Source organism: Sturnus vulgaris, chromosome 1 (genome assembly GCF_052056855.1).
Source record: "Sturnus vulgaris isolate bStuVul1 chromosome 1, bStuVul1.hap1, whole genome shotgun sequence".
Classification (NCBI taxonomy): Eukaryota; Metazoa; Chordata; class Aves; order Passeriformes; family Sturnidae; genus Sturnus; species Sturnus vulgaris.
Window position 1 is genome coordinate 9,241,916 of NC_142243.1, and position 17,839 is coordinate 9,259,754.

The 17,839-nt window shown below is 36.8% G+C and overlaps 1 protein-coding gene across 2 annotated transcripts in view; it reads right to left on the reverse strand.

The window, feature by feature from the left end:
- PTPRN2 (protein tyrosine phosphatase receptor type N2) overlaps positions 1-17,839 on the reverse strand; it is a 637,088-nt gene that overhangs the window by 403,375 nt on the left and 215,874 nt on the right. For both annotated transcript variants that reach the window (XM_088159091.1, XM_088159088.1), the window contains exons 4-5: positions 14,749-14,866; positions 9,793-9,955 (exon numbers count right to left, since the gene is read on the reverse strand). In XM_088159091.1, the coding sequence (XP_088015217.1) occupies positions 9,793-9,955; positions 14,749-14,866 (281 nt within the window). The remainder of the gene's footprint in view (positions 1-9,792; positions 9,956-14,748; positions 14,867-17,839) is intronic.

Consider the following 17,839-nt stretch of genomic DNA (forward strand, 5'->3'; position numbering starts at 1 on the left):
AGTCCTCCACTTGCAGGAGAAAAAAAATCCCCTTGCTTGCTGCCCCCATCTCAAACAAAACACCAGAAGTACATGTGCAACCTGACATATGCAAGATGAAATCCAAGTTAAATTGCAGCACAGATAAATACAATCCTAAACTATGGGTTTCCCTAAGTGGGAAAACAACTAATTTTTACGGAAAAATACAGGACAAAAATATCAGTAATATGTAGTTTAGAATCCAGACACAATTTACATCTCAAGTTATTAATAACAATTGCAGAGCACTGTGATTATCTTATTTGAAGTGGGTTTTGCAAAACATGGATATTGGTAGTTTGATTAATGTCAAAGCTAAATGACATAGTCCATGGTTAGTGTAAAGAATGTAAATTCCCATGTTGGTGCCTTTGGAGAATCTTCTAACATTATAGAGAAGCAGAGGGAAACATGGAGCTGGAAATTTTTGAAAGAAAATACATTTCTGGATTGATTACACAGGACTCATATGAAATACTGCCAGTAATAGAACAAAAAACCTCACCCCAAACAAACATTAAGTGAAATGTGCAAAAATAAAGAATGCACTAATTACCATAGAGATGGTTTATACTGAGTAGGGTTGAAATACAAGCCCGTGTGACTATCAAGAACTTTTCATCTTTTAATAGGTAAAATACTGTTCAATTATCTCATGTCACTGATACAAAACCTTTGAAAAGTACTCTGAATTACTAAAACCTTCAGTTTAAAAAAAATCTTATTTCTCCATCTGCACAGGATTTCCCTCTCCTTCACCACCTTTCAAATAAGCTATCTCAATAATTCACACATTACAAAAAATCCACACACACTAACCTTTCTGAAGATGGAATTATTAGGGCAATATCTTATATGGTTTAGATATTTTCTGCATGAAAATTCACAGAAGGGCACATTAAATTGCACTCTGCAGACACACTATGCAAAAGTCTATGGACTATATGTTTTATTAAAAAAATGTTAATCAAAAGAGGGGTGCAGGATTAGATACAGAAAACACAATGCTTTTCAATTTATCCACTAAAGGTTAGATTGACTTGAATGTTCTGCCCCAGTGCAGAAAGAATGGAATCAAATTTACAACAAAATACTTCCTTTCTTGCACATACATTTGCTAAATCTTGAAGGCATATAGAGCTAACATAAATCCCCTAGAAATGCATAATGAAGAAATCTTCTGCCCTCAATTTCATTTATGTTTTTCTGTTTGGTGCATTTGCAGATATTAACCCATGTTTGCTACCATCTAAATTTGGTTGAAGCATGATTCCACCTACAACTCTGAATTTTCTGTGCCTATTTGAGATATTGACATTATAGCCTCTGAAATTAGAAGATAAAACCACAACAAACACTGGAAGGTCCATCTTTACACATGGTGGGATAAAATAACATTTTCCAAAGACTACCAGCTATGCAATTACCTCATACCTTAATTCACTGCATGGAGAGAAAGAAGTTTAGCTTTTTTTACCAGACATAGTCTAGATGCTCTGTGACTCACACAGACTTGCCTCATGCAAACTCACTACATGAGAGACACCTGTACTTATGTGAACCCCCAAAATTAACACAAAATAAACACCAGCACAAGTGGCACTGCCGGCTTGCTGAATCAAAGGGTGGGCTGTGAATTTGTACTGCTCAATTTACCTTTAAATTGACAGAAAGCCACCCAACAATGAAACCCGAGGCCCAAACGTGTCATGGAGTGGATGACAGCATGAAAGTCCCTGGGATGGGGCTGAGCAAGCAGCACAGCTCTGTCCTCAGAGCATCACAGCTAAAGTAGCAAGTCCTATGACAACAAAAGCTGAATTCTTTCAGCTGGGGAGCTGCTGTGCCCACACAGTGCTGTCCTGCCAGGATAGCTCAGCAGGCTTCCAGCCAGGCTCAGGCTGAAAGGGAAAACTCCCTGGACAAGCTCTGCGTGCTGTAGACACGACCTTACACACCCTGCACCAAATTCAGTGTTCGCTTCATCCGAAAATAATAACTACAGCCAATGAGAGTTTTCAATTGTCTGAGTAATAATGAAGCAAAGGCCTTTTCTGTCAGTTGCTAATGACCTTTTCACTAACTATAATGATATTATAGCATGCACAAACCCCAAGAATTTGGAAAACTAATTCGGAATCCAGAAACTGGAGAAGAGGCCAAACCAGTGCTTCCTGCAGTGATGGGACAGCATCAGACCATGGCTTTTCACAGATTCACAGGTTTAAGGCAACAGGCAGCATTACAGTCATCTCACCTGACCTACTATTTCATTAATAATTTTCTGTAACTATCTTCTATTTTCTTTCTGAAAAATGCAGTAGCTTTGAAACAATTTAAGAGCTACATCAGAGAAGGTGGCAGAGATTGTTAATTAACATCCTGTAGTTTGGAGTGTCAAAGCAAAAGGAGCCTTCAGAGTCTGCTTTGATTGAGACTATTCATGACTTTATTTCCTAATCCTTGTTATGAAACTGCAGTGCAACAGGACTGTCCAGGCTCTGACTCTACAGCATTCAATAATCTCTGCTGCTGTAATTTCATCTGATTTCAGAGATTTGGCTTCCGCTCTTAAACAAAAAACCCTCAAAAAAGAAAAAAAAAGATAAAAAAATCAAAAAGACAATACACTGGCTTATTTCAGGTATAAATTACTATTTAATAAAATCACTTCTAAGGCTCAGATGTTCCCAGCAATTTTTGATCTCCTTTGGAATTATCATATCCACTTGCCTACCCTTAACTATCTACAACAGACTCTCCTACATGGATAATTTTTATTGTCAGTTGATGTAACTCACATGTCTTTCGTTTTCATAACTAACTCTGTTTTTTCCCTTCTGACACATCTCCATCTTATGGGTCAAACCAACATTTTCTTTGGTGTAGAAGGGGTTCTGGGTGGTCTTTCCTCAGCATTCATTATTGGCTCATCATAAACAAAAAAGGTCAGTTTTACACATTGGGATACATTATAATCTAGCTTGTCTCCACACATAAAGGAGAAAACACGTGGATTAAAATGAAGGGTGGATGACCCCAAATAACCTGATTGCTGGCCAGGATCCCCTGCCCTGGCTCCATCCAGGACCATCACAGGGAGCCATCAGCCATCATGTCCAGCAGTGCCACCCACCAGACAGCTGATGGGAAAAGCTCTGGATCACTCTGCAGACTGAAAGGGGCTAATGTCTGCAGGGCTGTGGGACTCCTTAAGAGATGCAGAACTCCTTGTGGGTGCCATCTTGTCATTGTCTGAGCCATACTATGGGATGCTTAGGGAAAAGGAATAGTCTGGAATGGTAGCATGTAAGCAGGCTGACAAACACACCTGTCTGACCATGTCTTGTGTCTGTCCTGTCTTCCCAACAAACTCAATTTCTAACGATTCTCCTGGGTGGGAAGCTCTGTTCTGTACCTTGTGTCCTGTGGTGCCTCCTGGCAGTACCTGCTCCACTTGGCCACTGCCTGCACACGGGGACACAAGACTTGGGGCACCTTTACCTCTGCCAGGCCACTGCATTCAGGAGCTCCCTGACACCACCAGCAGGAGCCAAAGAGTGACACTCAGCCTGCAGTGATGGTAGAAATTGTGCAGCCTGGGGATCAGTGCTGATGGATCTACCAGGGTGTATCAGCTTCCCTTGCCTGAGAACATTCTGCTCATATGCCAATCAGTCTGTTACTCAGGTTTTCAGCAAATGATGTTTAAACACATTTTCTGTAGGCATATGCTGGTATATTGAGCTATCTCATTATCTAAAGATGATTTTCAGAGAAACATGGTGATCTTCAGCTGCCAAAAGTTGAGCACATTAACACCAATTCATTATATTTATAATTCCAACACATGAATCTAGAAAATACTTTTATCTTAAGAAATGCAAGTGAACAGAGATCTGCAGGATCGATGCCCACACCATTGCTTCACAACCCCATTGAAAACAACCTTCCATTTGCTGGACAGCTGCTTGAGTTCAGCTGAGGTCTTTTCCCCCATTAAAAAGGAAATTGTTCCACTGTCCTGTAATGTCTACACCAACATATTCACACAGAGGTAGATAAAGTAAGTTTAAACTTCTGTGAGCTCTACCCTCTCATTTGATAAGTATAATGGAAAAATAAAAATGGAATGCACTTTTCAAATTTGTATCAGCTCCATCATCTTCTATTTACTGATTGCAATGTACTGAAGTACAGGGAGTAAATATTTGCAAGACAAACATCAAACTTGCAGAAAAAATTACAGAAACATACTTCAAACACATGGTATTTGGGAAAAAGAGAGTTGATTTTGAATGGAAGGGTCTGAAAAAGAACTAAATCTTATTATCCAGTCAGTATTTGAGATTTTTAAAATATCTATCTATGTTTCACCTGGGAATTACTAGAAATTAATTAACTGCCCTTTTAAATAAAACTCCAGACTTGACACAGATCATTTATAATAACATTTCTATGGCACTTGTATCTTCTAATAATTGAAAAAATAATTAATCCTTACAAGATACCTGTGTGATAAGGGAAATGATGGTTTCTATGTTAGATGTTGAAATGTTGTCCTGCATAACTGATGGGTTGTAGGTAAAAGTATGGGTTGGATCTAAGACTTGAGCATGATACTAGCACTAGAATTCTCCCTTGCTAAATTATTAGTTCAAAAAATAAATCACAAATCCCATTAGATCACCAGACTGTATATTTATGCCACACACAACGTGACTGCAATTTTACTACACTTTGTAGCCATGATTCTATTAGAGCTTTAAATCTGTGGGTACCAGTCCCTCCAGAAAAAATTGCAGTCTACACCAGATTCATGCAGAATGGTCAGGAGGATGGAAATTACAGTGTCTCATTTTATATACTTAAATTAAAACAGATGGATCACAACTTGAAAACTCTCTTTTTCCCTCCATTGATCATGGAATGAGTTTAAGTTGATGTGCACCAATATAGACATCTTTATATGGTCAAGTGATTTTTGCTTCAGTGCTTCTGGGGGTTTGTTTGCTGGGTTTAGGGTTGTTTTGGTTTGGTTTTGGATTTTATGGGGTTTCCTGTTGATTCATTTGGGGTTTTTTGTCTATGTGTGTTTGTTGACTTTTTAAGGAGTATTTAATTTTTCTATTTTGCTATAAAGAGCCATGAAGAGGGGAATGATCTGAAAGATTAAATACTTTTCTGGGATTTGAGGCTTAGCTTTTAGTCTACACTTCACCAAAAAGTTATTGCATGACCTCAGAAAGTCTGTCTGTGGGGGCATGAGCTCTTCCCTGCCTTGTAATGGCTTTAGGTAAATGAATACACCAATGCTCAGGAAATGTTCAGATATCATTGCATAAGTATGCCAATAGAGAGGCAATTCAAGGAGACATTCCTCTATCAATTATTTCAGAAATATTTTTATGAAAGTGTTCAAGCACATCTGAATTACTTTTATTCATACATAATCCCTTATATATTAAATATTACATTTTACCTTTATATAAATAGTGTTTAAATGTATATATTGCAGGAAGTTTTTTGACTTTTTGTCAAAATTCTGATGAACTTCATTCAGTCCTGTATTTAAATCAGTGTGAGATAAATAAAGGTGATGCTTTTATAAATTAAAGTTTCAGGTTAAAATGTGCAATGACTAAGTAATTTCTTACTAGTTAATCACAGTAATTAATGTTTGCGGATAAGCTCAGAGTACATCTTTAAGCACTCATGCACCCAGATTTTCTAAAATTAATAATAATCCTTTTAAATAATTGCCACACATCTTAGTTCTCTTGGTGATCAATTACAAAGATTCAAACAATTGATTTTTTAGGCCAGCAAATATATGAATTTTTATTTTATATAATTGATTTGATTTTTACTTGCAGCTTCCCCCATTTCAGCACCACTGCACTGCTGAGCCACAACTCTCTGGCAATAACCAGTCACTTTACCTGTTTCTTTTCCTCCTCATAATTCTGAAAAGGCCTTTAACTTTATTAGCCCCTTATTTGATGTGATTCTGTGGCTTTTTTCCCCCAGAAATCTTTGCTTTGAAATTTATAAGAATACCTAAAATGTGGAGATTTCTGTAATCACAGTATCTACACAAGAAGTCTACCATGAAAATGAATTGAACTAAAACACAAAGAAACATAACAAGAGAAAATTTATGAAATTCCTTAATCTATCTGACATAATTTTCTCTTTCCCCTGTCCTACCCACGAGGGCCTGAATGGCACATTGGCCTCACAAAGACCTCAGCAGCAGGTAGGACCAACCCAATCTGAAGCCCTCAGAGGCCAAGTCAGGAGGAAAGAGAAAAAGCAATTCCATGAATCTTCAAACCACAAAACCCAAGCCACAGAACTGAAATTCCTGAGACAAGAAATACAGCAACAGCACAAGTGTGATGGCAACTTCCTTATTCCTACAGCCTGTCCAGCAGGAAATACATGTGGGTCAGGTTTCAAATAAGTTCTCTTTCTGTGATGATTAAAAAATTTTCTCAGTCAGATGAAAGCAGCAGAATTGAAAGCTGCCATAACTATTCAAATACAGGCACGCAGACCAGCAGCAAGTTCTCCTTTACAGCCTCTGAGCTTTAGCAATACCAGCTATGTGCTATCTCTCAAATCCAACAAAACCCTGAGTTTCTGTAGGTATGTCAGTGCAGCGGGTTTTTCAGGGGTTTGGGTGTTTTGAGATGAGTTTGTTCCAGCTAGAGGGGAGAAGAGTAGGGCATTCATACATAATTTGAAGCCTCTGCATTTCTTGCCTCTGTAGCTAAGATAAACCAATTCCTGTTCAAATAAACGCCTATTTGGTATTTTCCATACTGCATCCAGGTTTGGTAGAAAGGAATCACAAAGACTGATAACTCAGCATTTTGTGACCAGTAAAACTTTCATAAAGCCCAAACGTGTCTGTGGGGAAGACCAAGAAAACCAAATACAAAATCCCACTAGCTAATGCTAAGTAACAAATGCCACCAAGTGCCCATTTCCTGAACAACTCTTTTCAGCTGAACTAAAGTGAAATGTTCTTTACAACTGTAACCCTCGGGAAACAGACCCACCAAACTTCTGATTTGCTGCTATTTATTCCCTGGCCGAGTCATTATCAGCTGGCTAGATTACAGCCTGCAGTAGACACTGCCTAAATACTGAGAAATAATTCTAAGTTAGTGATGAATTTCAAGTGCTTCAAAAATCACCCAAAGAAGCTCTTGCAGTAAATGGTAGATACCATAGGAATTTTGGTCAATCACATGATTTAAATTTACTGGTGTTGTTTCTGTCACTGCTGTATCAAGCCTCAAGTTGACAGTTGCTTGAACAAGGGAAATAGGAAAAGAGTTACCTGCTTTAAGTTTTGTGATGTTTTATTTTACAGCTGTCTGCATAACTGTATGTGTGATGTCTATTCATTAATTCTAAAGCTCTGTAGTTTTATTCTGATAATACAAGTGGAAGAGAGTAGGGCAACTGAAGACTGAAAGTTTCTAAAGTATATTAATTTTAAGATACAAAATAACAATTTCAGAGTATAAGGAACCTTTTAAAATCTCTTTATCTTTTATCTTTGTTTTACATTTGGCCAGAGACCTCTGATGTCAGGCCTGGCACCTGAATCCAGGCAGGAAGTCTGCTCAAGAAGCACTAAACTTCTGCAAGATTCAGCTAGACTTCACAGCACTGCAGGTATCAAAGCAACCAGAGTGGTGTTGCATCTCCTACTCCCCAACAGCAGGAATGAAGTGACACAGGTAAATATATACTTGAAAGAAAATTATTTTTAAGAAGGGCAAAGCTCAAAACCTGCAGCTCTAAGTAGGGTAAAGTACCTCTGTCTTGTCCTTATTTTAATAAGAAAAGCACAAGAAAGTTTAAAGTATCAGATCTGGCTACAATTATTTAATGTGGGTTTGTAATTTATCTATATATTAAGTACAAAAATAAGGTACCAATATTTTGTTGAAGCTTGCAATTAAAGTGCATAAGGTAGCTGTCTCAAATTTTAAGTGGTACAACCATATCAGAGGTACCTCATTCAGTTATTTTTCCGCCTTTTATTTTCAAATTGTTAAATTTTATGGGGGTTTTTTCTGCTTCTTGGAGCAGAAAAATTCCTGTTTTCCCTCTTGTTTAAATGCTATTTCACTAATAAAACAATGAATCGAGATAAAAATACCATGTCCCTCTTGCTTTTTCAAGAAGAGCAGTTGCATTTTATTTGCCAAGGATAGGGAAATATCTCCAGGATCATTTAAAATTCATGTCTGATCACTAGTTTTTAAAACAATTTTCCTTTTCTTTTCTTCTTTTCTTCTTTTTTTGATTTTAAATTATAGGTAACACATCTGACTCAATGTCTGTTGTTTCAAAATGCTCCTTAGTAAACAGAACTGTACAGTTCGCTCCTATACGTGCTTAATTTCCAGATTTTCTCCTCTTTATCCCACTCCCCCAGGCTTCAGAGTACCCATCTCCATGGCAACACTCGATAAGGTTGGTGGGTGGTGTTATCACAGCAGGCTTCCCCACAGAAGGTCTCAGCCATATGGATTATTTATGAACTTGCATGGCAACACCAGACCCACTGAAATACTTCTGGAGCAAGTTTTTGTTGAAAGCCAGTGATTCAAAACAGAGCATCCTCAGTGAGAAGAGAGGGGAGGAAAAGCACCACCAAGGTGGTGCCTGGTCCCTCCTCAGAGCTGCCCTGACATGTGCCATAAATCATAAGTGCTGTATAAGTCGGTCAGAAACTGGGAAGTTGTGCTTCTGACAAGAATAAACAACCATGACTGAAAGGTTGCTAGAGCTGGCGCTGTCGCCCGGGGTTGTGCTTGCAGATACCAGAGTGGTTTGGTGTCTCTCAGTTAGTCCCTGAACTAAACTAAAGCAGTTTGGACACTATAGTCTCTTCACCTAATACTTTTCCTAAAAGTTCAATATATTTTTTGGCAAAGTTTGTACCATATGCATCAAAATAGCACAGACAATTTCTTGTAAAGGATTGCTGTAACAGCAGCCTAGTTCTTTAAAATCAGAGTCCACATCTGTTGAGCAAAAGATGCAGGGCCATAAGGGCCTGTTGTATGGAACCCCTTCATCCAATAGCTTTAATAAATTTATGAAGCTGCATCTTAGAGTGAGACAGATTTTCTCTAGGAAGGGGAAAAAATGCTTTAGTTCTCAAACAGGCATGTTTGTAGTTTTTGACATAGTCAATACTCAAGATTTAATGGTGGTGACTTATCTTCCCAGCTATCTGTACATTTATAATGTATACCTTTGAACCTTAATAGGTTATAGGAGGCTTTCCTTATAATCAATAAAAAGTAGGAAATGTTGAGTCACAACTTATCAAACCCATTATTAAAATTGGCTTAAAGATTATAGGAATCGCACCCTAAGCAGCATAAACACCAGCAAGAATTCACACGGTAGTTCAGCCAGGTTTTTGTGTAGGAGTAGCTCAGATGCAGAGTTTCAGATCAGCCAGCCAAGTTGTTACCAGCTTTATCCCACTCTTCCTTCTTCATCACATGCAATCCATCCCTAACTAGGGTAAAATGCTCCAGATATGAGAAGCTGAAGCATTTACAATGCTGAAGGTGATTAATTTTGAGAAAACTTAGTGCACTTATGACAATCAATTAGAGGAGGCAGTTAAAAACAATGTCTGGCCTTCAGACAGACGGGAAATTTCAAAAATGAGAACTCAGAGAAAAAGGAAGCCAAAATCACAGAATGTAAGAACCACATTAAAGATACCTTGACAGAAGTTTTGTCACTTGTCTTCCTTGGATACAAATTTTTAGATGCAGACTGGGAGAGAATTCTGAGATACTTAAAGTATTGCTGAAGAGACTTGGCCAAGTTCACATCGTTTTCCACATCATAATTTCTTTCATTATCTTCATTCTGTCCCAAAGTCCTGCACAGCAAAAGTAAAAAAAAAAAGAAAGTTACCAGCACGTCCAATGGATAAAGTGAACAACTAAAAAGGCACTGCAAGCAACTGTAGTGCAATACATAGCAGAAAAGTCATTCAAAAGCTTATCAACCAAAATAGTATAGAAAATTCAATGTTTCAGCAAAAAGAAGTAAAAAAATCTTGCACTATTAAAAATTTATTTCATTAATCAAATAATGATTCTAGAGTAAATCAGATAAAATGCCACATGAAGGCAAAGCCATACTCAAAAGAAAAGAAAATGCCTGTAAAAAGAAAATGCACATGATTAAATTGCACCCCAAAGAAATATGAGATGGTTCTAAGATTTAAAAGGCCTGCTGGATGATGATGAGATTCAGTACCAATTTGGCCCTGCACCAATGTAAAGAACAGAAAAAAGACTACTGGATATGCAGAAATAATGGAGCAAGTAAACTCCAGTGAAAGGCTTGAAAAGGGAATACTGAGATAGAGCAAGTATCTCTTCTGATCTTCTCGTGTGCCTGGGATTCACGGAGTAGTGGTGTTTCCTGAGTGGTGTAGATAGATTTTGGTGACATTTGCAAAGAAAAGCTAGCAATGTGATTAAATGATGGCAGTGTGGAGGTGTTTATATGGGATTCAGACTGCTGTGTGCAATGAATCTGAATTATTACCAGCTGTCCTCATCTATCTCAACAACACGTAAGCAGTGATGATAATTTAAATGTCAGCATTGGTAACTATTTCATTCCTCGTGCAAGAAAGCAGAGAGAAAGTTCCCAGCCCTCTTCCTTCCCTGTGAGTGAAGCTGTTTGAGGGAAATCACCTTTTGGTGTCTCACATGCCCACGCACTTCTCCAGTGAAGAAGAATTCCAGGTGGAAGAGCTTTACCAGCTCAGTGAATGAATTTGACTTTCAACATTTCTGCACCACTGGAAATAAAATTTTCTTCTACCAGCCCACATCTTGGTGCTAATGTAGAAGCACAGCCTGAGAGAGCACCATCATATAATTTTCCAAAGCTAGGGTTTAATTATATTACTTTAATCAAAAATTAACAGACTTCCTTCCATGCTCACAGTTGTACCAAATGTGTGTCTCTACTAATTTAATACTAATAGAGGTAATTAATAATCTAATTTACTGTGGTGGCATTGCAACCAACAGTGCTCACACGTTTGCTCACTTTGAAACACCAGAAAAATCCTCCATTTCTCCCCAGTGTATAACAGCAGGCCCCCATCAGGGACACAAACTCTAGGAAAAGAAGGGTTACTGCACAGAGCACTACAGCAAACCTGATCTAATTTACCATCAGTCTTGCTTCCTTCTCATGCTGCTTGCATTTTTCTCTTATTCCAGAGCTCTGAATTCTGCCTACTGATAGAGCATGGATGTGCAGGTAACATTATCCACCAAATTCTTTTCAGCTTGAAGCCAGACCAAAACTATTCTGCAGTTTTAGAAAAACCTGGGCACTGTGCTTTCTGCTCCAGTAGAGATGAACTAATCCAAGCAGGCTCTCTTCATAGGAAGGATCTCAGTTGCCAACACTCATCTTTCATTCATTGATTAATTCCAACACCTATCTTCTGCTTTCTTCACTAATTTGTAAAGGAAGGGAAAATGGAAAAAAAACCAAACCAGACCAAGTTCTGCCCCAAGGTTTTCCACTGGAGCTAACAGGAACTGGACACACAGACAAAGGACAGTATTTAGGCTTTTCAAACCATTATTTACAATATATAATCACTGTCATTGGTGGTAGAATCTGGGATCTAAGATTTCTCATTTTTTCATATGGAGACAATAATTGCACTCATATTTACGTTCCACATTAAAGGTAATATTTTATGCTATAAACATTTAAACAGTCAAAATGTAAAAGACTACAAAGCTTTACGTTTCATTTGATGACAACTTTAATAAGATACTATGAATACATCAGAAAGATTTTTTTTTAAATCTTGTAGTTCACCACTATATCACCTTGTAACTCAGGAATGTAAATGCATTAACTGACCAATTATTGCAACTAAATTAAAATAGTTCTTTTAAATATGAAAAAGTCATACTGGAAAATGGATGAAAGACAAATATATAAAAGCACTTGGTGAGTAGGAGAAATGACTGTCAGATGAGTTCTTTTTGTGCACTTATTTGGAAGTATTTTCAGTTTTAATTAGCTCTGAAAAATGACTTTGCCTACAATGAATTTAAGAGTATAAAGAAAATATCATATATAATTATTTATCTACAGAAATAATTATGTATTTCCTACAAAATCTAGCATTTCCGAAGCTTTTTTTGTGGAAATATCTATATCACTGCACCTCTGCTATTTCTGGAATGTTCCCAATTAATAGATACCACGCATTTTAGAATAAATTTCTCCCTTTAAAATGCTGAGAGTATCTTATTACTGACTTAATGATGGTTTTATTATAGAAATAATACTATACCCCATTTCATACATTGAAGTTTGCTGGAAACGTTTGTGGTTTTGCCTAATTGCACCAATGAACACAACTGACATTTATTCCCTCTGTGCAGAATGGACTTTTTTTCCTTTATCTTGAGCCCTCTTTCAAGAGAGGGTTTTTTGAAATTTAATAAGGACCCAGGAAATACCATGTACACTCCAGTTAGCCAACAAAGAAAGAACTTTCATCTTGAAATCAAACTCCCAGTTTCAGCATTTTTTTTTGAGATGAAATCCATGTCTTCTGTTTCATCAGATTTCATATGCACTAATTTAGCCTAAGTCAATTTACCTTTCAAGTGTCTGAGTCTATTTTCTTGCTCTCACCAGCTCTGTGGGGATTAATGACTCATTAGTATGACTTCATATTGTCTTATTACACACGTTACCCTTAATAAAAGGCCTTTCTAACATAATGTTTCTTTGATAATTAGATACCTACTCTAAGTTGCTTTTTAAATTATTTAATTATTATTTGATAAGACTTTAGCAAGCACACTGAGCACACTCAACATATAACACACTTGATCAGAATCTACATGACACCAGATTTCCTACTGTTCTCTGACCTACAAAACACTTTGCAAATGGACAACCAGAAAAATCAATTAATGCTTTAAACTGTTGGCACATAAGATAATGCTTTCAGAAGCACAGCTTGGTGACTGCAGAAAATCTATCCACAATAGGAACTGCTTTACACGAACACATTGGAAATTCTGATGGTCCTGAGGTATCAATATACAAAATGTTGCAATTTTTTTCTAACACATACAGCTAAAAATGTAAAACATCTCAAACTTGTTGAAAACAGGAATTCCTAAAAGTGAGCATTTGTTTTCAATCTAAGCCTTAAATAATTTCTTGTGTCTTCTTATATTTTTTTTATTTTATATAACTATGAATCTTGAACACCGCAGAATATGGTCTTGATCTCATGGAAATCTGGTCTATTTTGTCTTACTCTCATGAATAAAAATTTTAGGTACTCTCTTAAAAAAAAATCCCCAGAAGATACTGAAGATCATTTCTGATACCATCTACTGAGAGTAATCCATTCAATACTGACATTTTGTGTACCTAAGCAGTGAAAACATGTTTATGGATTCAACCACGTTGTTATCACCTTTATGGTAATCTTTAGATCACTATCTTCTTTAAAAGTTAAGTTTCTACCTAACTGCACCACTGAAATGGTGCTGTGATTTTCAGAAATGTTTTTGAATCAGCAAACATGTGAAATACAGGGTGAAAGTCTCTGAATTAAATCAAAACACGGTGAGTAAAACACAGTTGAAGACACTGGGAAGTATCAATTACACAGCATTTCATTTCCAGAAAAAAAGCGATATAGAAAAGAAATGGTTCTGCAATATATGCAAACAACAGAGTGCAGTACATGAAAATGGATTCCAACATTCAATATTCTGCCCATCAAGGCTAGTTCAATTTTATCCCAATATGATGAATTTTTTTTTAACAAAAAGCCCTTTCTTTCAATTTCACTACTTTTGAGAATGTATTTCTTAAAATCATGTAAGAGAAAGCAAAACATATCATTTTTAATTGTTCCTAAAATTTCATTCTAGGGTTTGTATGCTTGGGTTGCACTTAAAAGCCTGTAGGAAAGAACAGAGCAGATAAAAGAGTCTCTTTATATGTGTATCTGCATATGAAGATGATATAATTTCAGGTTCTACAACCATATCACTCTACAGAATTACTGATGTATCTCTTGCAACTAATTATTGCAGTCACCCCTCAATACCTTTCAAGCCATGTCCCCACATTTTTTTCTGTCATGGGAACTTGCAGGAATCTCTCGTCCCTGGATAAATTTTGCAGCTAGCACTAGGAATCTATGGATTTTAAATCAATTATAGGTATGTTTTGGAATAATTTGATATCAAAAATATAATTTGCCACTCAGAATGTCATTCAGTGCTTAGTCCAGAATAAAATATCTCCTGTAGTTGAGCTACCCTAAGTTTGCCTTTTTAAGCCAGTCATGGGTAGGGATGACTGAACTGACACTAGACAGAGCATAAACTGAATGAAAGGTCTAATGTTTTGAATTCTGACACCTTAATTAGCAACAGAAAGTGTATTTCCTTAACTTAATTATAAACAGAAGAACAGAGTCCAGAACAGGGTTTTAATTCATTCTGTCCCCTGAACACTGGTGGACACCTTTATACATATATACTAGCTTTTGAGATTTTTTAAATTCTCCTTCTGGGCCAACCTCTTTCTTATCATTAGCAAACCTTTCCAAAACCCAAGCAAAAAACACTACAGAAGACTTACCTCCCTGTGTCAGATCCTTCAGATGCAAATACACCAGGGCGTCTGCTGTGGATTTTGTGAATAGTTGAGAGTTCCTGACCAATAACATGCTGTGTGTAATCATCTCGCCAGGTAAATCCTGATAAATAATGAAACAAACAAACAAACAAAAACAGAATGAAAAAGATTCACCATTCAATAACTTGGAAGTTTGGCAAAAATGTGTCCTATATAAACAACATTAAAATAAAAGAAAAAAGAAGCCTCACTCAATTGGAACCCTAGAATGAACTACAGATTCTTTTCTTCTGTATGAAACTCTGTTAATGAAATTTTACTAATGAAACTTTCTTGCAATGGAAGGAAGACAGTAAATCACACAAGGACATTTTGAAAGCCTTTGGTCTTAGCAGAATCTTAACTAGTTGCAAACCAGTTTTAACAGATAAAAACGGGTTATTTTGGACAGCTATGGAAACTTTCCCACTAGCTGGTGTCTGTTGAAAGGTTGCTTCATGTCCTCCCCATTCACAGCACACTGCCCCCTCTCTGTTTTCCCCAGGAAACATTAAGGTTTAGAACACTGAGGAGCTAGTGTTGCAAGTTTTAGTATAACACGTGGAGGTCAATTTAAGTTACATTTAAATGATGCGACAAAGAACTTTTCAACAAAGGGTGAGCAACTATGCAACTATGTAGGCAAATTACAGCGACTACTCCTTAAGTACATGTGCTTCCAATCTCATCGTAATTATACCTGAAATAATTGCATAATCCCAAACATAATTGTTGCCTGATTTCTAGATTTTTACATGCTACAGTAACACTTCAGCTCATAGAACTCGCTGATTCAATTATGTGTAAATATCTAATAACTAAATATCACACAGCTGAAGAGAATTTCTGCTGTTATGCCCTGTGCAGCCAAACACCACAAATCTCTCAATGCATATTGATAGAAGTTCCAGATATGGTTATCCTGATAACATCTTCCTGTAAGAAACCACCTAAAGAAAAATCTTCTCTAGCATCAGATACAGGCAGTTGGATCTTGATGTTAGAACCAGGAAGGGAAGTTGCTAGAACTTGGAAGGAGGATTTCTGGTTCAGTCATTATTCTATATACAAATTACAAACTTCATCACCATCTGGAGTCAACATGAGGTTTTTTGGTGTGGGCAGACCCTTAGGATGAAGATAAAGCATCTTCAGACCCAGAGAACTCAAAATTTAGCCACTTCACAACCTGGATGGGTGCTTTATCCATTGGACTCCTCAGAGCTTTCCACCTTTTGAATTTTTTGAGTGGGAATTATTTATCTGTTTACTAAATTCAAGAAGTAAAAAAGAAGCCTAAATAGGAGATTTCTCCATTCTGCCAAAGGAGACAATTCTGAGCACACAGAAATAAAAATTACTTTAATATTTATCAAATTTTCATCCTAGAGAGGAGATACTTCAATAAGTTCAGTATAAATTTAAACAGGGCTAGGAAGCATTAAAACTATGCTGTTGTCTTGGATTTCGACAAGATTTAGGGGGGAAGAAAGAAAGGCCTGATTTGGGCTAGATTTAGGTGGACTGCATCCCAAACTTTTCATTAGTGAAAATAATAATAAAAAATCGGAACCAATGTAAGTATGCATGAAGGCTTTAAGAAACAAAAGAAATCCTTTCTAACATTCCACCTTAGATCCTTCTTTCTCCTTTCCTTAAAAAAATATTATTCAAGTTTATTGAGGAAACACTTCACCTGAAGCCATATTAGATGTTAATGGCTACAGTAAATGACTCCAGACACTTGGGAGGGGGAAGAATATCTGTCTCTCTCTAATCTGGTTTTATTTCTGATTCATCCTTTTCAAATGCAAATATCACCTTTTCAAAGATGCCATGTAAGAAGATAGATTCAAATAGTTTCAAGAATCTGAATCTAAGGCTGCTCAGAACATGTTTTTATGTGAACACACAAAAATGAGTCACCATGCACCTATGATTACTTTGATGTAATGCAATTAAGATTATTTTTAAAACAAAGTTGGGATATATTCCATACGTATTTATTTACATATATATTCAGCACTACACATTTCTGTTTGTTTTATAATCTCATGAAGGAGAAAAAAACTAAGATAACTTTCCATTTTAGGAGAATATGCAACATAAAAAATCAGCTAAAATACATATATAGTAAAATCATTAGCATAGCCTTAAAACTACTAATTTATGAACTACGAGTCCAAAATTAGTACAGTTTCACTCTCTGCCTCTAAGCCAATATCAACCCTATTAAAGGCTAAAAATACACAACAAATAACATAAACCTTGAAGCAAAATACATTGAATTATTCTGAAGAGCTTTTCTCAAATTAAAGCAAGAAGAGTTCATCCATGGTACCTGCATACAGATAAGAAATTAATCTCTTTGAATCCTGAGCAAAATGGAGTTTTATGCCTACAGACCCCAATGTTTTCAGTAAAAAGAGCGTCTGAAACCATTGTGTTGCCTGTTCTCATTGACAAGACAATGGTATGTCTGTTGTTAGCTTCAATGTATTTTTTCTCCTGCTGCACTATTTTAACATCTTTTCCCATTTCAAACCAGTAAGGATGCACCATCATCTCATCCCTAATGCTGTAAAAAATGTAACTATGGCACTAAAAAAGAGTAAATAGATGAAAGAAAAACAGACTACTTGTTACAGAGCTAGAAAGAATTAGAGTTATGAGAGAATATGCCCTCTCAGCTGTATCTCCAACACTTCTAACTTACTTCAGTGTTAGAACAAGACATGGATGAAAACCAAAAATTTTAACTAATTCCAAACCCCCCTTGTCAGTAATTTAATATTGCTGTCTCTTATGCAACGATCCCAGGAACTGCAGCTTGTCTAAAGTTAACCTCATGCCAATCATTTTCCAGCATTGTTTCAGTTTCAAAAACATATCTCCCACACACTGAGCTGAATAAACCAGCACATTCAGGAGCCATAATGCCACGCTGACAGCTGCAATCAAAATTAAGGTTGAGAAGGAGCGTGTGACGCCGTGTGGCGATTTCCTGCTCCCTTTGTCCGAGCCGTCACACAGCCCCGGCCCTGGCACCCAATTA